The 26,764-nt window shown below is 34.2% G+C and overlaps 1 protein-coding gene across 1 annotated transcript; it reads right to left on the reverse strand.

Annotated features, from left to right (window-relative positions):
• Nucleotides 1-7,325: 7,325 nt before the first annotated feature.
• LOC123662802 (apoptosis-inducing factor 1, mitochondrial-like) lies at nt 7,326-25,102 on the reverse strand. Its single transcript, XM_045597598.1, has 17 exons — nt 24,735-25,102; nt 22,923-22,990; nt 22,390-22,604; nt 20,216-20,359; nt 20,045-20,105; nt 19,018-19,154; nt 18,563-18,690; nt 17,989-18,176; nt 17,028-17,231; nt 16,448-16,591; nt 16,166-16,248; nt 15,812-15,937; nt 14,875-15,051; nt 14,253-14,368; nt 13,131-13,254; nt 11,816-11,940; nt 7,326-7,429 (listed from the first exon to the last, which is right to left on the reverse strand). The coding sequence occupies exons 1-17, from the start codon at nt 25,100-25,102 to the stop codon at nt 7,414-7,416; spliced, it is 2,424 nt and encodes an 807-aa protein (XP_045453554.1). The 3' UTR covers nt 7,326-7,413.
• Nucleotides 25,103-26,764: the final 1,662 nt, after the last annotated feature.

The following is a 26,764-nucleotide window of genomic DNA, read 5'->3' on the forward strand; positions in this document are numbered from 1 at the left end:
CGTTACAAGGAAAAACAAGTAAAAATAATAAAGGCCACGTTGTTTACCGTTGCATCATGATATTAATCTCTCGGAAAACTTTTTCACTTTTGAATTATTCATAAAAAAAAAAAATATTTCTGTGTTTATTTATAGTCTACATTTAGTTTTTTAAATAAAACTTCTTTACGCGCGCTTGTTTGGGAGTAAGCTGGTGAATGCGTGACGAGAGCGTTACGAAAAGTGTGATCGGGGCGAACGGAAGTTGAGAATGAGATATAAGTTAGTGAAGATAGAAAGAGAGTAGTTACGTTTCGTAAGTTTTACTTCAGTCGTGTGGTCTAAAGCACTTTCTTTTTTTTTAACCGACTTCCAAAAAAGGAGGAGGTTCTCAATTCGACTGTACTTTTTTTATGTATGTTAATCAGAACTTTTGACCGATTTCGACAAAAAAATTTTTAATCGAAAGGTGGTGTGCGTCAATTGGTCCCATTTAAATTTATTTGAGATCTAACAACTACTTTTCGAGTAATATCTAATAATGCATTTTTACTTGACGCTTTTTTCGTCGACCTACGTTGGACCGCTTACTACCACATACTATCTACTGGATGTACCGATTTTGATAATTTTTTTTTGTTGGAAAGGGGATATTCTAGTTTGGTACCATGATAAGGAAACCAATATCTGATGATGGGATCCCAGAGAAATCGAGGGTAACTCTCGAAAATTCACAATAACTTTTTACTGGGAGTACCGATTTTAATAATTTATAATTAAATCAAAAGCTGATGTTTATCACATGTGGTTACATATAAATTTTATCGAGATATGATAACTACTTTGTGAGTTAATCTTTGATAACGCGTAGTTACTTGACTATTTTTTCGTCGATCTACGTTGTATTACTTGTCGATGTAATTGAAGTCGGTTTTTTTTTCGTTTGCGAGCAAACACAATTATTTATTATACGCTTAATACAAGTTGGCTAATCAATTGACTCTGTTTGTAGTGAGCCTAATTTCAGCGCCGGAGGTTTTGAGTAAGTATAAATCCGACCACGTGAGTTATACGTAGTCGTAGTAGTCGTAGCTACATTGTTTGTATGTTTATTTGTCACAAGAGTATGTATTTATATCAGCTGCCTCTTACATAACAGAATCCTTAGGTGCAGACGACTGGTTGTATATGTTATTTCTTAAGCAAATTTATTTATTTACGATTCAACCTGTAACATATATTGCTGGACATAGGCCTTTTTCTCCGTGTACGAGAATAAATATAAATATCTTATAACATACACACACGGTCGTCTGTTCCTATGGTAAGCAACTTAATGCTTGAGTTATAGGTAACAGCCGACTGTTATAACTATTTTTTTAAATAAATATGCATAAAAAATACATATATATAAATACAAATATTACACCCAGGCTCAGGCGGGAATCGACCTCGCAATCTGCAAAACAGAAACCAGGGTCACAACAAACTTCGCCAACGGGCTAGAAGGATCGGGCCTAAATCCACCACACTGCTCCACTGCGGGTTGGCAGATAAATTCTCTCCTATGAGTAACGATAGCTATCAGGAATTTAAGATACCATCCGGGACCGACAGTTTAACGTGCTCTCTGAGGCACGGGCGATTATTATTGTTTATATGTATATCTATCACAGTCGAAATCAAAATGAGTAAGCTGATGAACTTATGTTCATTTATCAATTTCACTGTCTAATTGAATTTTGTAGAGTCATTACTTATCTCTCTGTGAAGACTGAAATTAACTTGTAATTATAAAGTTATTCCTGATTTTTAAACAATTAATTTATACATCTACTAGCTGACCCCGCAAACGTTGCTTTGCCTTATCTATATATCTTATTAACCCGCTTAATCCCCCCCCCCCTTATAACTTAGGGATATAAAAAATAGATGTTGGCCAATTCTCAGACCTACCCGATATGCCCACAAAATTTTATTAAAAATGTTTAACACCATGACACGAGAATTTTACATATTAGAATACGCAACATTATTTATTTTGCTAACCCACAATGGGATATGTTTTATAGTTACCATTTTTTATACTATTAGAGTAGCAAACAAACGACCCTCCTCGATCGAAACGATATTCCGCCTAGCCTACAGACGTTGCAACATCAGAAGCGTTGCAACCGCGTTACCAACCGCCTAAAATCATGAAAACATTTTAAAAATTAAAGTACAACCAGCCTTATCAAAACAATTTTTCTCTGACAATTATTACTGAATTATATGTATGTAGTTTTTTGTGGTATTATGTATATGCAGCAGTATGGTGTAGGCGATGATATATGCCTCTAGATACAGTTGAGAGCATAGATTATCAAAGGTCACCAAATAGGTTGTATGACAAAAGTACAACTTATTTGAAATAAATAATTAATTGGTATAACAAAAACAAAAATTACCTTATTCGAGTAGGCTTCAAAAGCGCTATTGGCGATTCAACATTTTACAAATAAAAATTAAATTTGTTTCAATGAATCAATTATATTTAAAAGTGAAGCGATTCGGAATATTGATTTAACAGAGAAGAATCAGCAAGAAAGTCCGCAGTTAAGTATAAAAAATTAGTTTAAACATGGACTGAATTTAGAGTACGAAACAAAAATAGCTCATTGTTTAAGCTTTCTTCTATTACAAAATAAATTGGCAGTCTAAAAAAAGCCAATGTGACGTAAAACAATCATAAAGTCAATTGCGTTCAAAAGATCGCTAATTGAGTAAAAGGTAGTTAAGGTCTTTGTTTTTACGATTTCTTTTGATTGTGATGTATATCTGAGGTTTTCTTCCGAAACATTACAACAGCCACACAAGTGCGGAACAATTATTTTCGTGTGGCTGAAATTAATTAGGCATATTTTGCATTTGTAGGTTTTCCTGTAAACGTCCTTTTTATGTAGTTACAAAAACATAATATTTATTGAAACGAAGTTCCTTACGGCAGGCTTGACATTTGGCTGGGCGACCGAACTGAAAAAAATGTGATACTAAAACCGTAACAAAATATATATAACGGAAGTGACGTAATATCGGCCGCACGACTGTATAATATGAATTTTTAACCGACTTCCAAAAAAGGAGGAGGTTCTCAATTCGACTGTATTTTTTTTTTTTTTTTTTTTTTTTTTATATGTATGTTACATCAGAACTTTTGACCAGGTAAACCGATTTCGACAAATTTTGTTTTAATCGAAAGGTGGTGTGTGCCGATTAAATTTATTTGAGATCTAACAATTACTTTTCGAATTATATCTAATAATGCGTTTTTACTTGACGCTTTTTTCGTCGACCTACGTTGTATTATACCACATAACTTTCTACTGGGTGTACCGATTTTGATAATTCTTTTTTTGTTGGAAAGGGGATATCCCTAGTTTGGTACCATGATAAGGAAACCAGGATCTGATGATGGGATCCCAGAGAAATCGAGAGAAACTCTTGAAAATCCGCAATAACTTTTTACTGGGTGTATCGATTTTGATAATTTTTACTTTAATCGAAAGCTGATGTTTATCATGTGGTCACATATAAATTTTATCGAGATCTGATAACTACTTTTTGATTAATCTTTGATAACGCGTATTTACTTGACATTATTTTCGTCACCTTACGTTGTATTATACCTCATAACTTTTTACTGGGTGCACCGATTTTGACGTTTCTTATATAAATTAAAAGCTACTATTCGTCACGTGGTCCCATTCAAATTTAATTGAGATTTGATTAGTAATTTGTGAGTTATATCTAATATTGCGTATTTACTTGACGGTTTTTTCGTCACCCTACGTTGTATTATACGTTATATCTTTTTACTGGGTGCACTGATTTTGATCTTTTTTGTATAAATCAAAAGCTAATACTTGTCATGTCGTCCGTTTTAAATATGATTGAGATATAATGAGCAATTTTTGAGTAATCTTTGATGACACGTATTTACATGACGATGTTAAGACGACTGTGGTCATGTTCAATACTTTGCCACAACGCCATCTATCAAAATGTAATGAAATTACTTCGTTCACTATCGATCAAATTACAATATTCCACTAGAGTAGAGAGTAGCAGTTTATTCGTTATAAATATATTTGAGCTTTTAATTTTTGAGTTATCGCTAATACTGGGTATTTACTTGGCTATTTTACGTCGACCAACGTTATATTAACCTCATTACTATTTTACTGGGTGGACCGATATCGATGATTCTTTTTTTAATCGATAGGTGGTGCTTGTCATGTGGTCCCATTTAAATATAATTGAGATTTGACGCGAACTTTTTGAGCTATATCTGATATGGCGTATTTACTTGACTGTTTTTGGAGTTTTCTCCTTAAGAATCGATTTTCATTTAAGGCCCCGGAATGAAAAAATTGAACAGTAAAATCTACTGAACGAATGACCTTGTTAGAGATGGCGTTCAGACGTTTTCTAATAACGCAATTAGGTTCCGATAGATGGCGTTATTGCATTCATTTATTTACAATTTGATATAGTAATAATATATTTCTTAGACTAGTAAGCCTTTTTGTGCCTATTTAGACAGTTGATCTGAAGGGGTAAACTCCAGTCGTGCATCGGAGCTGTGTGAAAACATGAACATTACATATTTTTAATAAAAAAGACATAAATCGTAATTCAATATAAATCCGCTTCAACTAAAAAACCCGCCGTAATAAGCGATGTCAGCGCTTCGCGCGAATCGACGACGGGCCTTTTATGAAATTTCTGCCTACAATCGGTAAAAAAATGTTAGAAATAACAGTAGAACATTATATAATTCTACAATTTTATAATGTCGCGTTATATGGAATACGAACAAAGTATTACTATTTTTTCGTCGATCTACGTTGTATTACTCTTCGATGTAATTGAAGTCGGTTTTTTTTTCGTTTGCGAGCAAACACAATTATGTAAAACTAAAATATTATAGTAAACTTTTTTTAAATTATTTATGTAATTTTATTATGTTGACAAAAATAAATAGACATTTTTTTTTATTACACTTAATAGTTTGAATTATTATTATTATTATTTTGTTTGATTTATTTTATTTTACGGTATTTGTTATTTTCTAAAATACTAAATTTCCTAAACACTTTTATGTTCTTAATTGAAAACCAATCAACAAAATTAAAAAAAAATCAAGAACTAGAAAATATATATAATTTTCAACATTTTTTTTTTCAAATTGTTTTGCTTCTATACTATCCGAAGGAACTTCGTTCCTACCTGGTGTCCCATGACACCACATAATTGTTTTATCTTTTTATTTTTAGGCTTTTATTGAGGAAGGCCACATCAGGAAGTATCCTGCTTACAATATTAGAGAAGACGAGGATAAGAGACTGACGAAGACTAGGGAAATCTTATATATATAATTCTCGAGTCACGTTCATGTTAGTTACAATATACCTCCCAAACGACTGGACCGATTTTTATGAAATGTTTTGGGTATATCGGGTAGGTCCGAGAATTGGCCAACATATATTTTTCGTACCCCTAAGTTATAAGTAGGGGTTTAGGGGGTTTAATAACATATATGGCATAATAACCTTGGCTGGGGTTAGGTAGTATTTATATAAAGGTAAATGTTACAGAAAATCACAGTCAAAAATTTACTTATACGTAATATTGTGTGCCTTTGCAAGTAGGGTAGCCAGAGATCTCTGAGAGATCAGGGGTAGGGTCAGCAACATGCTTGCAATGCTTCTGCTATACCGCTTACCAACAGATGAGGTATTTATTTATTTTATTTGGACAAACAGTAGTTGCTACATTACAATTTTTACATAAAAACTATAAGCACTACAATTAAGCTTAAATGCGCAACATTTTAAATTGTCACAACATGCACAAAAAGAGATGTAACACTAGTAGGTATTATTAAAATATTATATCTAGAAATTGAAATACAGATGAGAATGAAATGTTTTAATCTATCGACATGAGGTGAGCTGAGCCATTTTGCTTGTTTGCACCTTATAAACAGATGATTGTGTGTAATATATTATTTGTTTTATTTCATTTTTATTCTTTTTTAAGTTTCTACGAGTACATTTGTTTTTTGATATTGTTTATTACCTATTAATTATTTTTCTTGTTCCAATACACAAATTTCATAAGCAGCGCAGTTTCCGCGCTAGCTAATTGCCTAACTTTCCAAACTACTTCTGACCTGAAACTTTATAAAGAGTGACAAATGGAAATCTTACTGAAGTTTCAAAGCTAGGTTTATTCCTAAACTGTCCTAACTACGAGATAAAGTTTGACATTATTTAAAACTATCTAACCCACGCGTTTTCGCCTACATCTCCTTAAATACTACATCGAATTAAAATTGTACATCAGATAAAACTTCAAGACATGTTTTTTCTATAAGATGCAACTCCACTTCATCATCATCATCATGACATCAGCCTTTCACAGTCCACTACTGGACATAGGCCTCCAAAAGTTCACGCCTAAAATGGCGTGAACTCATGTTTTTTACCCATAGTCACCACGCTGGGCTGGCGGGTTGATGACCGCAGTACTGGCTTTGTCACACCGAAGACGCTGCTGCCCGTCTTCGGCCTGTGTATTTCAAAGCCAGCAGTTGAATAGTTATCCCTCCATCGGTCGGCTTTTTACGTTCCAAGGTAGTAGTGGAACTGTGTTATCCCTTAGTCGCCTCTTACGACACCCACGGGAAGACAGGGGGTGGCTATATTCTTTAATGCCGTAACCACACAGCAACTTCACTTCATCTATCAGATACTTTCATTCGCAATCTAAGAAAGCAAAAGATACGGTTTATTTCTTTGAAGATAATTGTAACAAATATTGCTAGGCCCATCATATCGTAAGTACGCATTCAACCTATACCACTGCTAAGCATGTGTCTCTTTCTCTATATAAGAGAAGGATTGGAGCTTAATCCATCATGCTGCTCCACTTTGGGTTGGTGGATATGTTCCCTACTATGAGTAACGATCGCTATCAGGTATTTATGATAACAACCGCGACTGACGACTTAACGTGTTCTCCTAGGTATGATGGCGATACCAAGAAGGACAGACATCTAAACCGGTAAGAAATATTTGTACAAATACAGGAAATCGAAACCGCAAACCGTCGGTGTTCTAGGCGACTACTCAAACCACTACACCAGAGCGGTTTATATCGAAAATACTAATTATAGTAATAGTGGCAACATTATTGTTAGGATATAATTGTATGTATGATACACAAAACAGATAGCCGTGTCAAAAGTAATTCTTATAAAGATGATATGGAAAGAAAAAAATTAAACCAAAAGTTTCTATAAATATTTAATAAACAATATATTCCAGCACGATTCATGTGATAAAACTTAAAAAAAGGGTTTATGCCAAGTTAACTGTCTCTTCTATTTCAGGCAAATCTTCGACTGAAAAGAAACAAAATGGTTAAAAAAGTTTTTCTATTATAACATAAATATCACATCATTATGGGCTCCCCGTTATCCTTTAAATCCAAAGGCCCTCATTACATGTCCCGGGTCCCAGTATGTATACAATATGTTATAGTAAGAAACAAGTAGGCATGAGTATTAGTAGGCTATGAGATATAAATCGGTAGCATAGGTACTGAGTAGATTCGAATCCCGGTGGGAACCGCTGAGTTCCTTAGTGACAAATTTTTCTTTGAAATTCCTTTTATAATAATTGGGCAGTAAAGTCATCGGCACGGATATTGAACGTTAACTTTTCTTCGACATTTTTTGGACATATTTAGATAATGGGGTCACTAACCCGCCTGCCCAGCGTGGTGACTATGGTCAACACGGGTTCACGTTATTTTGACGCAAACTCGTGGAGGCCTATGTCCAGCAACGGACTGCGATAGGCTGAAGTGATCATGATGATGATGATGATTATGATGATTTAGATATAGATATTTAATGAGTTTTAAATACTTTTCCATTTTATTTTTTAACCCTTTTTAAGTAGGTTCAAAAAACTGAATATCATCAGTTCACCAAACATACAGAATATTATAAATACAAATACCTATAAAATACTAGACAACTACCAAGATTTTCCAGCAAATAAGGCCCGTTTAACTTTCCTTTACCTAAATGCTCGCAGCATACGCAAGAAGGGGAAATTCGATGAGCTGAAATGTATTATTCGTGCTATCCCAAACACCATACACGTTATTTTGCTCACAGAAACATGGATACGTACAGAAGAACAAACATTGCAGCTTCAGCTTCCTAACTACGCTCATCACTACAATATTCGGAATGACACAGTGGGCGGTGGAGTGTCCGCATTCATCCATAAAGATTTAAAACACAGTTTATCAGACAGCAAATACGTCGGAGGAAACAATTATCTATGGATAAAATTGGAAAAATATGGCCTAGAAGTAGGAGTGGTCTATAATCCTGGGAACATAAACGAAAATTTCTTTGAAGAGTATGAGTCACAACTAGAATCAAAACGTAGAGCAATAGTATTTGGAGATTTTAACATAGATTTATTGGAGAAAGATCGGAAATCTGAACGATACAAAGAGGTTCTTAAGGGAGCTGGTCACAAAATTATTAATAAAGTTAAGAAGTCCTATTATACACGAGAATGTGAGACAAGAAAATCAATACTAGACCATGTGAGCACTAACTTAACCGAAGATACTTTTAATATGATACTCATAAATTCTCCTCTATCCGACCATAAACAAATATATCTCGAAATAAATAAAATTAAACCACCGCCTAGAGCATATTGCCGGTATGAAGCTATAGACTATCGCAAGTACTTTGATCACGTTGAACAAGAGTTACCAAAACTAACCAAGGGCGACTATACACAGCTTGAGAATGGGATTAAGATGTGTCTGGATATCAGCAAAGTACGGAAAACCAAAATTCTAAATCAACCACAAAAAGATTGGATAAATCAAAAGATAATTTCTGAGATCAATGAAAGAAACCTGTTGTGGGTGAAACACAAGAATAATCCACATCACGAGTCATTGAAGGAAGAATTTATCAAGAAAAGACAACATGTAGCTAAATTAATTCAAGTAACAAGAGATCAATACCACTATAAAGAATTTACTAAATGTAGTACCAAGCCAAAGAAAATGTGGACCTTAATCAAGACTCTGGCAACTAATAAATTTGCTTGCAATAGTTTTCCCGTTAAGCTTGAATTTGATTCTCTGGTAGTGACAGATCCTTTTAACATATGTCAAATATTTAACGAATATTTCGCAAATATTGGGACCCAGCTAGCCGAATGTATACCAAATCATTACCATGACAATTTTCATCGTGCTTTGCCGCGGATAAGCCCATCAAAAAATTGTATTTCATCATTTGAACCCTGTACTGAAAAAGAAATCTTAAACATAATTGTTAAACTGGACTCAAATTGTAGCGTTGGTTTGGATGGTTTAAGTACTAAAGCTATTAAATCTATAAGAAATTTGATATGTAATAGACTAACTGAATGTTTCAACAGGCTAATATGTGACGGTATATTTCCAAATTCATTAAAAATTGCCAAAGTAACACCTATTTATAAATCGGGATCCAATACAGATCCAGGTAACTATAGACCCATATCGGTACTCCCAGTATTGTCAAAAATTTTTGAAAAAGTTTTACACACAAGGTTACAAAATTATTTACACTCAATTAAATTTATCTCTAATAGTCAGTACGGTTTTAGACCCAGAAGTAATACAACTACGGCTACCATTGACCTTGTCACCAAATTGAAACAAAATATTGACCGAAAGAACGTAGCTTTAGGTATTTTTATTGATCTCAAAAAGGCCTTTGATACAGTAAGCCATCAGCTACTTTTAAAAAAGCTAGAGTCCATAGGTATCACTGGTAAAGCACTAGATATATTTGAATCGTATCTCACAGGTAGAACACAAATAGTAAAGTCGGACACAACCCAAAGTAACGCATCACCTGTTACCTGCGGAATACCGCAGGGTTCAATACTCGGGCCTCTCCTGTTTGTTACATATATAAATAATATTTTTCAGCTAGGCTTACATGCTCATATTACTTTGTACGCGGACGACACGTCTTTGTTTTATTTTGGAACTTCCATTCACGACTTAATATCTAAAGCCCAAGAGGATCTCAACACTTTATATAACTGGTTCCAATACAACTTATTAACCATTAACATATCGAAAACATGCTATGTCATCTTTAAAGCCAAAAATAGACTAATACCCACTTTTTCTCCTCTTACAATCAATAATGAACCCATTCAACAGAAAACTCACGAAAAGTATCTCGGTCTGCACATCGACAGTCAGTTGAATTGGAATACCCATTTAAGGCAAATTAAAACAAAATTAATATCACTGCGTGGCTCACTCCGTAATATTACAAAATGCATCCCTCGTACCCTGAGATATACAATTTACAATGCTTTAGTTAAACCCCACCTGCTATATCTTATCGAGATATGGGGAACTGCAGCCAAAACTCAATTAAACAAATTACAACGCCAACAAAATAAAATAATAAAATTACTTTTTAATTACCACTTCCTAACGCCAACTACCAAAATATATGAAGAAACTAACTTAATGAACATTGAAAATTTATACAAATATAATATCTGCATTTTTATTCGAAAATATTTTAATAGGAATATCCACACTAATCTTTCGTTTACTAAACAAAACCAAGTTTCCGAGCGCAGCAGTCGGCGCGCTAGTTACCTCACCATACCAAAACATCGCACGTCATACGGCAAAACAATGATAACAGTCAACGGAGCGCGTCTGTATAACAGTATACCCTCACATATAAAAAATGTTGACTCATTTCTTGCATTTAAAAAACAATTGTCTGATTATTTATTAAACAAATACGAAATTTAATTATTATAAAATTGATCTGAATGTATGGGGTGGGACGAAATTCAACAAAATGGTATTTATTTTGTATAAATTTTTAAGTATACCTTCACAATAATAGTGCATGAATGGCAACGACGATGTATACGTAATTACTTAAGTTTATGTTATCACATAAGTGACAATCTGTCTTTGTTGATAATAAAGTTCTTTAAACCTAAACCTAACCATACGACCCTACGACCGTATATTTTTTTTATGTATGATCGCGAATAACTTCGTCGTTTATGAACCGATTTTGATAATTCTTTTTTTGTTGGAAAGGAGATATCCCTGGTGTGGTACTATGTTAAGAAAACCAGGATCTAATGATGGGGTCCCAGAGTAATCGAGGGAAACTTGAAAATCCGCAAAACTTATTACTAGATGTACCGATTTTGATTATTTTTTATTTAATCGAAAGTCGATGGTTGTCATGTGGTTACTTTTGGAGTAATCTTTGATAATGCGTATTTACTTGACTATTTTTTCGTCTACCTACATTGTATTACTTGTCGATGTAATTGAAGTGGTGTTTTTCGTTTGCCTGCAAACAATTATTATTTTTGTACTGAAAACTGTCTTCTGTTTGCGACCCACAATATTCCTGCTCAGAGCTATAAACATTGGAAGGTAACGTTTATAAAACATTTATATCCAGCGGAAAAGCATTTAGGAGAATCAGATTCTCCTAAAAAAGTTGAAAGTTCATTATGGAAAGTAATGGAGAAGATTTAAAGCTTAAGCTGAAAGCTAAGTCTTCTTCGTCGATGACTTATAACCATCTTGAACAAAATTAATATATAAAACACTTAGATAGAAAACTAACTAACTAAACAATTCCAGTCACAGATGTCACAGTAATTAAAATGAATTTAAAGAATTGAAATCTTACTTCTTAATGCAAGGTCCCGGTTCCTTCAGCTGTTCCTCGCTGAGGTAGTCGCACTTCGTCTCCGGGAAACCGAGCAGTTCAGCTATCAGGTTTATGTCCTTGTATGTAGGTCGTGCTCGCAATATCTATTTCGAATATACATTTTAAAGGTTTTAAACAATGCATAATTTCTATAATGTAACTTCCTAACGCCATATTTTTTCATGAACATGCCGATTATATTTAATTGTTCTTCATACAAATCTCTCCCTGACCAAAATAAATAGGTACAAAAAGAATTATTCAATCACGTATAGTATTTCGAATTGTATACATGTAGGATGTGTAATCTTAAAGACGAATGCATGAAAGGGAATGTAAGAGTGAGTATGCATGCTGTAAAGCATGGAGCATAATGATTGATATTGACAGACGAACGTGTGACAGAGAGTGTGGGTGTGGCGCTAAGACAGTAAAGGCGAAAAGACGTGTGTAATTCTATTTTTTGGTGTATTCGATTAAAAAAGTATTTTGACGACTGTAGATATTTTGATTTTAATCCCACATACATATAGTGATCATCTCTCACCAGATTTAAGCAATCATCAAAAAATATCAATATTTTTGTAGTTTTTAAGCTGTTATTAAGGGATACAGACATACATATACATGTATAAGCACGGCAGGAAATATCTTGCACGAAATCTGGAGCAGCCCGATTGGGGTAGTACCTCGACCTTACAAAAGATCACAGCTGAATAGCACTGTTCTTTAATAGTTGTACTCCTGTAAGTAAGGTGGCCAAAACTCCTGAAGAGGGTTGTTACGAAACGTATCTCTGTCGCTTTTTATCATCAGTATCTTTTATCTCCCTCTAAACTTCCGTTCTCTCTCGTCACGTAAAAAATTATACGATATGACAAGGGAGTGAAGTGTAGAGCCACGGAGGCGGCAAAATGACAAATGAAATGTTTAATTAATCCGTATCTTACACAAGATTAATTAAAATTTATACCTAGAACATAATAATGAAGGAGTGATAACAACAAATATCCCACATTATACTAGTTTATCCGTCTGGTTTCACGCGGTTTGAATACACCAACAGCCAACTTTTACTGGTCATTATCTGCTTATGTAATTATTTCTCATATGTTCGAACATAAGAACGAAAATCTTTGAGAGCTACATTTGTCCTAACATTCGTATATAAGACAACGGTAGTCAATATTAAAATAAGTGAATATAAAGAACTTCATTTCGATTTAAATTCACCAGCTTACTTCCCAAGTCAAGCGTAAAGACGTTTTACTTCAAGTTTTTTTGAAGTAATTACCTCTGTAGCTACTCCATAGCGATCGTCAACAGGCGGCAAGTTCCAGAACAACATTCCGACTATTGTTTCATCTCTGAGATAGAAGAGCATGCCTCGCTTGTACCTGTTCTGGTATTCTTCGGATCTATAAATTTTTGTCCATAAGTTTATATTATTAAACGTGTTTAAATATTATAATGAGACAGCTTTTTCGGATTTTATCGCGGTTTATTAGGTTCTTTACATGCCCGACGTTTCGGCTTACTTTACAGCAAAGATGGTCACGGAAGGACTCCCGAAAAAGTTGGTTCATTATAATGTAAATTCGTGTAAACATTAGTAAACGGATTTAAATAATGATGAGGATGATAAATAAAACAAGTGAAACTTTTTATCAGCTGGTCTGCTTAGAATCGAACTTTTAATTCATTCCTATTTATAAACACCAACCCGCCTGCCCAGCGTGACTATGGGCAACACACATGAGTTCGCGCATTTTCGGCGCGAACTTGTGGAGGCCTATGTCCAGCAGTGGACTGCAATAGGCTGGAATGATGATGATGATGAATGATTTATTAACAAAGATATACGGACTAGACAATATACTGCTTAGAAATAAAACCAAGTCTAATACATTTTGATTAGTTTATGATTTGTCAACATTTTACAGGCAGCAGTCGATTTCAGTCACAAGTTAACAATTAAACGGTTTAAATATATAATAAATCAGTATAATACGGTAATCTATATATATATAAATTAAATAATTATTTAAAAAAAATTCGTGTCACGATGTAATTAGCAATAAACTCCAAAACTATTTTACCAACTTTTATCAGATTCTGTAAGCATCTGTAATTTGGTCCAACTTGGGAGATAGCAATATAAATATAATATGCAAATTAAATGTTTATTATACAACTTTATTGGGTATTTATCGGTCAGTTCTATAAATTCCTAATAGATGGTTTGGCATTTAAGTTGCACAGATATCCGGTAGATGGCGCCGCATTTCTATTTCTAGACTATAGATGGCGCGTTTGAATATAGAATTTACATATCATTTTAATAAATGCATGGCTGGGTCAGCTAGTGTAAGTATATAATACAAATAGTTGTCAATAAAACGTTTCTATCACCAACTTTTTGTAACAAGGCCGGTCTCCATCCCCTGAGGCTGGAGCTTGTGGCTTAGTATCCTCACTGCAAGGCTTGAAGATACCCACCGTAGGCATACAAGCGCCGGTTTCACCTACCGCCTATTATCATTTAAACTCTATTAGCCTTAAAATGTATGATATATGGTAGTACCTCGACCTTACAGAAGATCACAGCTAAATAATACTGTTTTCAAGCAGTATTGTGTTCCTGTTGGTGAGTAAGGTGACCAGAGCTCCTGGGGGAGATTGGGGATTGGGTCGGCAACGCGCTTGCAATGCCTCTGGTGTTGCTAGCGTCTATAAGCTACGGTAATCTCTTACCATCAGGTGAGCCGTACGCTTGTTTGCCGACCTAGTGTTATAAAAAAAAAACACCCAGAAAAATATAAAATTTGATAACTGAAAGTTAAACCTAAGTTTATCTCTGAATTTACCAGATCACTGTACTCACAGAACGTTCTATATTATATATATATATATATATATATATATATATATATATATATATATATATGTGTGTATTTAAGAAAAAAAAATTGTCTTCTAATTAAATGAAAGTAATCATAAAAAAGTAATCATAATTGAATAGATTATGTATGTATTACCTCCATATCCAAAGAGTTTCCTAGTGTCAGTCTAAAATGGGGTTCCATGTTACAAGGTACCCAATAACCAGTCATATTTGCCCCCGCCGCGTAACCTTGCTCCTCGGCATTGCCATAATGATTCAACCGGAGCCGGGTGTCTTTCCATTGGGAGTAAAAGCTTGCTGCATCTCCTGCCTAAAGTATGACCTACTGTTGTTTTACTTATTTTACCGTCCTGTCGTTTCAAATTATACGTATAAGATAAAATGGCGTGAACTCATGCGTGTTGCCCATAGCCACCACGCTGGACAGGCGGGTTGGTGACCGCAGGGCTGGCTTTGTCGCACCGAAGACGCTGCTGCTGGCTACGGCCTGTGTATTTCAAAGCCAGCAGTTGGATGGTTATCCCGCCATCGGTCGGCTTTATAAGTTCCATGGTGGTAGTGGAACTGTGTTTTCTCTTAGTCGGCTCTTGTGAACACCCACGGAAAGAGAGGGGGTGGCTATATTCTTAACTGCCGTAGCCACACAGTGACACACACACAAGGAAATGTTTACAAAGTGAGAAAACTGAACTGAACTAAACCAACCTGTAAACATTGCGCTGCAGAGACCTGTTCTCCATATAGGAGTATGATCGGATAAATTAGAAATAGTTTGGCTGATAATTTTGAGATTGAGGTCATTACACCCTCTCCAAGACACAGTGTAAAGACCCACAAAAATATACACACAGATAGAAAATAAAAATTGACTGAGCGCTAATCGTACCAGCTACCGTCGTTTAAGGCGACTCACCACAACGGTGGTCCAGAACAGGTGGTCCTATCGCCAACTTTTTGTAACAAGGCCTGTGAAGCTTACTACTGACATTAGGTACTATTTTTTCTTGAACTTGAGGGTACCAAAATAATATAAAAAAGTAGAGAGAAAATGTATTAAAATATCATCTCACCACATATAAATGTGTCCTTGCTTCCAATTCTGAGTTCACTAAAAATCCTCCATTCACAGGATCCAGCTCCAAATAAGATGGTTCGGCTAATTCTACCCGCGGTTCCGTACCGATTGCTACGAAAACCTTTTAAAAAAGTATTTTATATTATTTTGTTGAATTATTATTATTTCTATAGACTTGAAATTGCAATTAGATTTGTGGTGTACCTAAACATTTTTTATCAACAGTTCCTGAAATTTATCAATGAGTTAAATTTTATTTTAGTCTCGTAGATTAAGTATTATCATCTACCTTATATCACCTATATTATTTACATAATATAATATATATTAATCTACATATTGTACTAACATAGTCTGTTACTATAGATGTTCCATTTGATAATGTCAACTCAACTCTTCCGTCTGGAGTCTCAAATGCATCATACACTTGGGCTACACAAAAAGGAAAAGGTGACATATTAATTTTTACCTCCACTGACCTTAGCCTAACTTTAAAACCTTGGAATACTGTAAGTTTACATTGTTATACAAATATGAATTACCATTGGTACACTTTTAGACAACCATTGCCAGGCTCTTTTAATAACAACACAATCAAGTAATTATTTAAGGAGTAATCTAAATGATATACTTTTAGGCACAACAGTAACATCTTCACGTTTAATCTTCTCAGCTGCCCACTCTCCTATGTACTCGGGCAGAACACCCGCCATGATACCCTTGTCTTTGAAGATGTGCGTGATCTTTACTGGTTCCTCATCTTCGTGACGTTCTACTTCTTTATCTATTGGATGATATTTATAGGTTACAGTCGAATTAATGATTTTCATGTTTATCAGGTCATAGTTTTGTAGCTACCTGCAATTCTTTCAAAATAAAAAAAAAGCCCAGAAGATCGACTAACATGTTGTATTAATAGTATCGGGTTGGATGACCCGTTATACCTTGCAGCAATATTTATATTTTGATTACAAGAGTTATGTATACTGCTTATTAATATACACCTGTACAGTTAAATTACTCTATTATACTGTTGCCTTGCTAAATAAATGCAAAAAAGGAATTTTACTTCTTAGTGGTTGGCTACATTATACAACAATAAAACGCCGTATTGATCATGGCCGAGATTTTATCGTCATTGCTAATTTAAGTTTTTAAAATTAACATAATAGGTGTTGTTAAAATGACAAAGAAAATAAATTATATTTAACATTCAGTAACAATCTTACTCATCCTTCCCAAATACCAGGCCAGTTCGCATCCTAAAAAGCCACCTCCTATGATGACCACATGCTTAGCAGCCTTAACCTGCCTATAAGCTATCTCCAAGTCTCTGATAGTACGAAGAGTGCAAACTTTCTCTCGGACTGGTTTCGGAGCGGATTTGAAGATTGAGAGGTTAAGTGCTCTTGCGCCTGTACAATTTAAGATAACTCATTTGGTATATTCTAAGGTAGTCAATTTAATATATTCTAATAAACAGACAAAAAAGATTTTTTTCCATTTTTGTGTGTCTTATTTTATATGATCACGCACATTCTTTTAAATAACTGAGGTAGGGCACAGCAGGAACTTCCTGCTCAAAATATGGAGCAGCCCGACTGGGGTAGTACCTCGACCTTACAGAAGATCACAGCTAAATAATACTGTTTTCAAGCAGTATTGTGTTCCTGTTGGTGAGTAAGGTGACCAGAGCTCCTGGGGGTATTGGGGATTGGGTCGTCAACGCGCTTGCGATGCTTCTGGTGTTGCAGGCGTCTATAAGCTACGGTAATCGCTTACCATCAGGTGAGCCGTACGCTTGTTTGCCGACCTAGTGACATAAAAAAATAATAATATAAAAATAGTCCAATACATATAAAATATGGAAACATTTTTTTTTATTTGAACGTATTTATTTTTTCGTTTTTATATTTTGCTTATACGGGACTCACTGATATGGTCGGTGTCTTTGCAGACAGCATGGTAACAAGTAATATTGAGAGTTTGAATTCCCATATAATATTAAATATCTTTGTGTTACAACATCAGTCACTGGCCATAATAACTTAAGCTAGGACGTCAAAAGTGGAGCAGTAAGCATAGACATAATCCAGGGTGTATTAGAAATAGACAGGTGAAGTCAATCATTTTTATATTACCAAACAACAATACTATATTCTTTAGGCTAACCAGGCGCCAGAAGACATCTCTCGTAGTATATAGGCTGTTCCCCACACAAAGTCTTTACCCAGGCGACGTGGTCATCCGCGTCTACTCTCACCACGCACCAGCCTGTCGCTATCGAAACCGCTGGACCTTTTTTCTTACGATAAAACTTTACTGGATCCAAGAACGTCTTACAGTCGGCAAAATACATACTGAAATGTATTTTTTTTGTTTAGTTAATCGATATAGATAAGTTTTGGAATATTTTTAAGTGAGCCGAAATTGTCTAATCAATAAGGTGATTAATACCTTTTATTGTATGCTAATTATTAACTCAATATTTAAGTTGAACCTATTAATGTTTTTTGTTTAATATCTTCAGTAGGTTATGAAAATATTCGTCTGAGGAATACGCACAGCTAGGTTTCAAGTCTATAATTAAATTAATGAAAAGAACAAACTTTAGTGACATAAAAACATCAAATAACTCTGTTATAGTTTACTATACGTCTTCCCAGAATATAATTAAGAAATCAGTATCTTCATTAATACATAAAAACCTATATTTTTTTTAGTATCAACAGATTCAAGAACTAACGTGTGTCTTCTGTCGTCTTCGATGTAATTAAGCGTTTTAATATCTGGAGGTTCAGGATTCCACCACATGTGCTTAGACATTGGAGGCTGCATGTATGGTAAGCAGTCTTCTCTCGTTATAAAAAATACCTAAAACGTCATGTTTTTTAACGTTTAGATTAGCATAAGATATATTTGAAAGGAAAGAATAAAATTTCAAATTAACATATTGATCTTCTAGAATAGACACTAAAACAACATGATCCAATATTTATGATGGCAAATTTTGTTAGTAATTGAACCCAATTGTAATTGCATGCCAAATACTCAACAGGATTTTTTACAGAAAACAAACACACACAACAACACTACGAGGTATTGTAGTTAAAAAGATGTTTCATAGAGTTCATATGGCAGCCAGAAACTACAAACTAAAAAATTGATAAAATCATAGTAATTGAAACAGCGTCTAATAACCTTGGCAGTCTTATCGTGTTCCATGATAGCGCGGTACGCTGCCCATCCAGCAGCACCAGTTCCTATTATCAGATACTGAACGCAAGCTGGCAAGTCCTTGCTGTATAGTGGAGCCTTCACTTTACGGCGTGGACGCCCTGAATTGAAAGCATTATAAATTCTGCGATCAGATATATTATTATGTAAAAAACTTAAGGATTCTTGTTTATTGCATGCTTATTTTAAGAGATTTAACAAGATAATTTTACGTTTAAGAATTTGTTACTTGTAAATAGTTCAGGAAGATATCAGATCTATTTAAGCTATATCTTAAACAGAAAGCTATAATATATATTGAAGGAGTATTGGATTCTATCGGAGTGAAAATATATAAACTTAACAAAGATTCCAATAAACAAACAATTAGCTATACCCGTGCGAATATTTGGCATATAATAAGTACAATAATTATCACTTTACAAAATTACAAAAAAGTATTTACACGTGAGTAGATTTGAAAATAAACAAAAAAAATCCCGACCGTCAATCATGGTGACGGTGTTTCAAAATAAAAGCCGTCACATGGCAGCATTGCTGTAATGTGTCAAAATGTATATCTAGATAAATATATAATTTTAATAATTAATTTACAAAAACAAATTAATAATAAATTTTTTAGTTGTTGTCGCCGGTACAGCAAGCAATTATCTATAAAATGATATATAATTTATGTGGAGTAATTGTGAGATTTTTTCTAAAAAGGGAGGCAAACATCTTAACCTTAGTGTTTAAATATATATGATAAGGTAATTTCAATACAGCGATTATACAGTAACGTTACAGGTACGTACAATTTTTCAGCATATACCTTTTACATTTACATTATAAATCATTTACATTATAAATCATTCATAATAATAATCAATGCTGTACTACCCTCCGTAATCGATCCATTTCAATACATATTAATAAACATTTTTTGACGATTCCTTAAATCGTATCTTCTAACCCTCTCACTGTCCCTTAAATGATTATATTGCGCACTTACATTTTACAACATTTTCACCAAGCTTGATTTGCATTTCCCGCCACAAGTATAATTTATATATCTGTAAAATTTATTTACTTAGTGGTTCCTGTTATACGCCCAAGTAATTCCATCAAAAGGAAATAAAAATTCACATTTAAGCATCGATATACAAATTATTTTTTCACTTACCAAGCCCATAAGACCGAAAAATGACGCGATAGACCAGACATAGATCCATGGAAATGGAGGAGGTGGTGGAGGAGGGCATGGTGGTGGATCTGGGACGGGCTTGACAGAGCATGGTCCTTTCGTGCGTGCACAGTCTATCATGGGCTGCAAGATTTACTAGATTATTAACAGACTTAATAAAGGAGGAGGTATTCAACTCATCATTGAGGTAGGACACAGTAGGATATATCCTGCACAAATCTGGTCCAGTCGGTCTCGAGATATTCACCTTACAATAAACTATAGCTAAGTAAGTAGTGTTGTGTTCCTATGGTAAGGTCAGGTCAGAGCTCCTGGGGAGGGTCGAGGTTAGAGTCGGCAACGCGCTTGCGAATTTTATGAAGTTGTAAGGTATAACGTCTACCATCAGGTGAGCCGTAAGCTTATTTGCCGACCTAGTGATATATAGAATATAGTTCTCGGTTTGTTTAAAATCCTAATTAATCGGGTTTAAAACACTTGTTACATAAACAGAACACGTGGTTACTCTGATAACAACGTAATTTAAATAATAGTCCCACTTTTATATACAAAGTTTATCTGTTTGTAACTAATGTTTGATTTTATAGAGTTGAGCGTTTTAGAGAAGTTTGCTTAGAAAGAAATCTTACAGGTAAACATTTTTTTTTTTTTACTATTTAATAATACTTCGGTTCGCTTAAACCGAATATAGAATGATCATACAAAAAATTTCGATCTAATGGGTACATCGTTCCATAGCTTAATTGGCTAGAGCGGTCGAGCGGACACGGTCAGTCGGAGATGCAATTTCGATCCCCGCTGGAATGGTCGATTTTTGATATGATATTCAAAAATGTTTAGAATTCCTAATGTGTGGGTAACACAGAAATAAAATCGTAGAAAATATTTAATAATACTTTAACTTATAATAATTTATCTTTTCTTTGTACTTTACATAACTTCGATATATAATAAATAAGGCAAAATATATTTATGTAATTAAACATTTAATTGTTTATTTTGCAGCATCTAATTACAACAATGTTGTCATTAAAATAATTTTGTCTAAATCAGAGCCCTTTCAAGTTAACTGTTCGTCAGTTTTTCCAGAATTTTGTATTTCAATTTCACCAAGTTCCTCTTTTTCCGCTTGTGCTAATAACGTGATTCGGTCAAGAGGCTTCCAGGGTTCGTGGAAGGCATACATATACTTTTGTTTCCCGTGGTAACCAAGTTTAGGCAGCGGTTCTTGAACATCATTTCCTAATTTAGGTAACCTTGTGCCTGGTTTCTCTTTCCAATAATCCGGATGGATTATTGGTGAATTGTAAAACAAATCTTGCATCCCTTGGGAAATGTTAGATCCGAAATGAATTTCTGGTGTGTTGAAGAGTTCCCGCGAATCTTCGCTGAGCAATGCCTGCCAAAGAACGATATTTGTATACGATTTTTAGTTGGATCAATTTTAAGTGCGTTTGACGAAATCTTACAAGACATTCTTTGGTTGTCCCTTTTAAGGGTTGATTGGGTTCATTATAGTTATATCGTGGATGATAATAAATCTTACCAAGTAATTATTGACATTTGTTAATCCACAGTCTTTCACCAATAATGGAAACCTCTCCTTCTCCTTTTCCTGTCTTTCCTCTGTCCCTCCCAAACAAGCTTCGTAAATATCCAAAAAATCCTCCGCTACCTACTTCTTCCTCTTTTTCAGTCTGTTCTTCCGAACTCTGTGAAGGCTGTTCAGACTCTTGAGTGAAGCCAGGTTCTTGGTAAGTTTGGTCTCGTCCATCCGGTCGGTTGGCGGTCAACACGACACCCATCCACTGATGAAGAAAGCACAAGCTGGATTTCATTAGATATTTAATTTTTCGGGCTCTGATTTCGTCTAACGCACTTTGTTATGCGGAAATGCCACAAAATAAGCAATAAGAGATATTTAAACATAATAAAATATAAATTACACGTAATTTAAAAGCTGGCTGGTCTTTGAAAAAGCATACAGTGAATATCGCACTACATACATATATGACGAAATATCAATCTATCTTCATCTCACGCGGCCAATCTTACGGGCATGACAGAGATAGATTATTACCTATATAAAACTTCTCTTACTATATAATAACATTACCTAATTGTGCTAGCTATGGCTTAACATAATACTATACCTTAGCATTGCTGGGTGGTAAAGGAGGGACGACAACATCTGGAACTTGAATTCTGTATGGATCGTAGTTAGGTGCCTGTGGATCTCTTGGGCAGTTAGCTGTCCATGCTGGAGGCGGAGGATCGCATTTTGGCCATTCTTCTATTCTTTTGCCGTCAGTTTGACTTATATCTTTACAACAACCTCCCTTATCTTTGTTGTACTTTCTTGAATTTCCTGATAATTTGAATTTAAATATTTAATTTTACAATTCAAATTATTATTATGAACTCCTTAAAATTACTACTTTTTTTTTATTACATCACTATAATTTTGATAGGTTTAGAAATCAATAAGAGATTGAGGCAAACGCCATGTTCATAAGTTCATCCATATCCAAGGTACTTGCAATAATTCCACAAAAATTAAGAAATCAAATTACTAACATCGAAGATGGTAATTATTACGTTCTATTCACATATTAATAAATCACAAATCGTATTAACTAATATATTTAACATTTCATTGTTGTAATACAAATTTTCAAAAACATACCCAAAAAAGTTGTCTCGAGACCGTTGTTAGCAATCACAGCGTTAAATCGTCTTAAATGATTGCAATATCTAAGCGGACAATTTATCATATTAAATGTATATTTTCAAAACTAAATATACAAAAAATTTAAATCTATTGTTCTGTTATAAAATGGTTCATTTGATTTTGTAATTTTGACGGAAACTTGTGAATTTTTAATTTCTTGACGTGATTTAAAAAATCGAATGCTGTCGGAACCGTCCAGCTGACAATTTTCTTCTAGAAAAATAAAAATGAAGTAAAAAGTTTCTATTAATCTTTAGATTCCAAAAATTCTAAGTTAAAAACAATGTCTTCTAGACGATGTGTAGTAGATATAACCATTATCCTATTTAAGCCTCAAATACTAAACAAGAATAATATCTAAAATAATACAATCCACAGCAGTGTAGTATGACGGATTATAGTTTCAAACTCTCTTGTAAAAAGTCATGCCTCATGTATCCAAGCATAATAGTCAGGTGCTAAATGTTAGGAGTTTTACTTCGGAAATGAAGACAGTACTGAGAATATTTTTGCAAATATCTCGTTTTCTATGGCTTTTATGCTATTTGTATGAGGGCTTGTGAAAAAATATGCTTATTATAGATTTTTTGGACCTAAAACATAAAGGTTTATAGAAGTTTATAGCTGACTCACTATCACCATTTCTGACATATTTTTCCTATTTTGACTGATATGACTGGACTATACAGTAATGTTTTAGTAAATACATATCCGCGGCGTCCTGCGTGTGGCGCGAACTTGGGGAGGCCTATGTCCAGCAGTGGACTGCGATAGGCTGAAGTGTAAATACATATCCTACATTATATATGTAGGATAGGTATGTATTATGCTGTCTTCGACAGCGTGATGATAATTATCGTCAAACATCATGTGGGTGAATAGTGGGCTAATCGAGCAAAATAACTCCATCGTAGCTGCGATAATCTCCGTTTTAATGATTTTCACCTCATTTTTATGCTCATGGTACTGTGTGACTACGGTACTAAAGAATATAGCCACCCCCTCTCTTCCCGTGGGTGTCGTAAGAGGCGACTAAGGGATAACACAGTTCCACTACCACCTTGGAACTTAAAAAGCCGACCGGTGCACAGTGGGACAGAACCGTGCGTACCGTCTCAAAAATCTGTAACTTTTTTGTTGATTGAAGTAAATCGCTGAAATTTGGTATGTAGTGTCTCCAGAGTACATACAATCCAATAATGAATGTATCATTGTCAAATATTTAATAAATAATATAAAAGAAAATAAAACAAAATAAAAATGTATTATTTTAATATTAAACCATGGTTTGGTTAACTTATTGAATTATAATTTTACAGTTTTATGATATTAATAAACCTATTTTATGTTATTTTATATTACATATGAATCTTACATTTAAATAAATGACAAATATATAATAACCCACTCCAAAAATATATTTTACAAATAATGTACGAAATTATTTCGATTTAAATAGCTAAGAGGTTCTTAGCTTCCTCTAACGATTTCTTGGATATAGTGACTGATGGTTTTCTGATACTTGATATATAAGGATCTGACGTAAATAGAAGACCATGAAATACGTCTTCGTTTGTTGCGGACCTAGAGCATTTTCTAGCATGATGCAATCTGAATTTTTTGTAATCTTTATTACGCGATTCTTGGGCATCCTCAGATAAATGACCAATGGGCAGAACAGCAAAATGTCTTATTATACTTTCCCCATGTATTAAGATTTTATGTACTGAAGAAGGCATATTATACCACATATATTTTGTTACGTACAATTGTTCCATATTCTTTCTTTTTTTCGATTTCTCTGATAGATCTTCATAAGACTTTGGTGGACGTCCACGTTCTTCAGATGTTGTAGGTGTAATATCCATCGGTGCTTCTTCGAATTGTACCTTAAATTCACCGTCTAACCATGATATATTATTACTAAAGAAACGTTCTTTAGTTCGGTTAGATTTGGTCCACCGATCGTTAAACGCTGTTATAAGCGTTTTTTGAATACGTTTCACAATTAATTCACTTTTTTCAGACGACAAATTGTGGTGTTGTTCTAAGCATTTTTGAATATCTTCTGATTTTGTTCCATGGCTAATAAAAAATTCGCATAATACTCGTCGAGGCACAACAAATTCACTCATTTTGTTTTTATTTTTAACTACTTTTTTTTACCGAGGTTGGTGAAGACTATATTATGTTAAAGCACACTAAAGTACTGGTAAATGACAACGTAAATCAATAACTTTTATACTGAAATTTCGTGTGAAAAAATATTACTATCTAGTGTCATTATCAAGTTCCTAACCACTATCTATGAAGGTGGTTAGTAGTAGGTAGGTACTGATAATGTACACTAACAACTATAACTAGATACCACTTGATCCCTTTTCTTTCACCGCGATAGAGAAATACATAAACTATATGAGAAACATGTAATTCACACAGTGATAACAAAACATTAACCACATCTGACCGCACGATAAAAAAAATATACTACATACTAATACATTACCCAAAACTCCCAATTTACCTAAAGATTGAGTAAATAGATAATATTGTTTAAGAAAAAAAGGTCAAAAGTGATCTAAATATCCAAAAATCTCATTAATCAGAACTAAAATAATTTTTGGAATATTTTGTACTTTCTCCCCATTAGCCATTTTTCGTTTCATTTCAAGGGGGGCAGATTCGGGCACTCAATTTTTTTTGCCCTGACTTTTAGATTAGCTGCTCTATACGATGCTATCAAAATTACGACATGGGCAGACACCGCTAACTGTCAAAAGTCTATGCAAAGTTTCTAATAAGGATAGAATATTAGGTCCTGAAACAAAAATTCTTTACCTCCCCAGGTTTCACATAATGGTTCACTTAAATTATTTTTAAATAGAGTATTTCATCACCATTCTAACCATATATCACACTTACAAATTTTCTGGTAAAGTAATGCAAATATGACCATGTGAACTGGTGGAATTGTGTTCTACATAATTGACATAATTTTGAGCGTCAACTTGCAAACCTTATTCTAATACAAAAAATGAGAAATAGTGTATTTCAACTGCTATATAATATGCATTGAACATTCAGTTAGACATATGCATTAACAAAATATTCAATATAGAACATTACGAAAAGCTATTTTTGAGACGGTACGCACGGTTCTGTCCCACTGTGCGGTGGCGGGATAACCATCTAACTGCTGGCTTTGAAATACACAGGCCGAAGACGGGCAGCAGCGTCTTCGGTGCGACAAAGCCAATACTGCGGTCACCAACCCGCCTGCCCAGCGTGGTGACTATGGGCAACACACATAAGTTCACGCTATTTTTGGCGGCTGTAATGATGATTTCATGCTGCCAACCTCAGGATGCCACACCAATTTTTCGTCCATATTAATTATTATCTCAGTATATTATATAATAATTGCACCAGAAACTCATCTGTGGCAGAAAGCAAGATCACTACTAACTGCGCCATTAGACCAATCATTTAAACTAACAAAAATATGGACATATGTCTGAATTAAATTATTATTATTATTAAAGGATCAGAATAAAACAATCTAGTAACGAAAATATTGAATCAAATTTATTCTGTACAAAATAACTACAAATCGATTCGTTCAAAAACACACAATAGCTGATAACTACAAATATACAATGTACAGTACTGTACATAAGTTACACCCTCACAATACATAATGTACAAATAAAACCTAGAGGATATTCTTATATAAGGCAATGTTCTTCACTGATTCTAAAGCACATGAAACCTGATTCCTTTAGTCAAACAAATGCGTT

This window comes from Melitaea cinxia, chromosome 19, assembly GCF_905220565.1.
Source record: "Melitaea cinxia chromosome 19, ilMelCinx1.1, whole genome shotgun sequence".
NCBI classification, from domain to species: Eukaryota; Metazoa; Arthropoda; class Insecta; order Lepidoptera; family Nymphalidae; genus Melitaea; species Melitaea cinxia.

Coding starts and splice junctions, on each gene's coding strand:
- LOC123662802 (XM_045597598.1), bottom strand. CDS start 25,102: ATGAGTGAATTTGTTGTGCCTCGACGAGTATTATGCGAATTTTTTATT. Junction 22,991..24,734: donor AGAAAGAATATGGAACAATT/GTACGTAACAAA, acceptor TTGTCCGCTTAG/ATATTGCAATCATTTAAGAC. Junction 15,938..16,165: donor CATCTATAGTAACAGACTAT/GTTAGTACAATA, acceptor CTTTTTTAAAAG/GTTTTCGTAGCAATCGGTAC.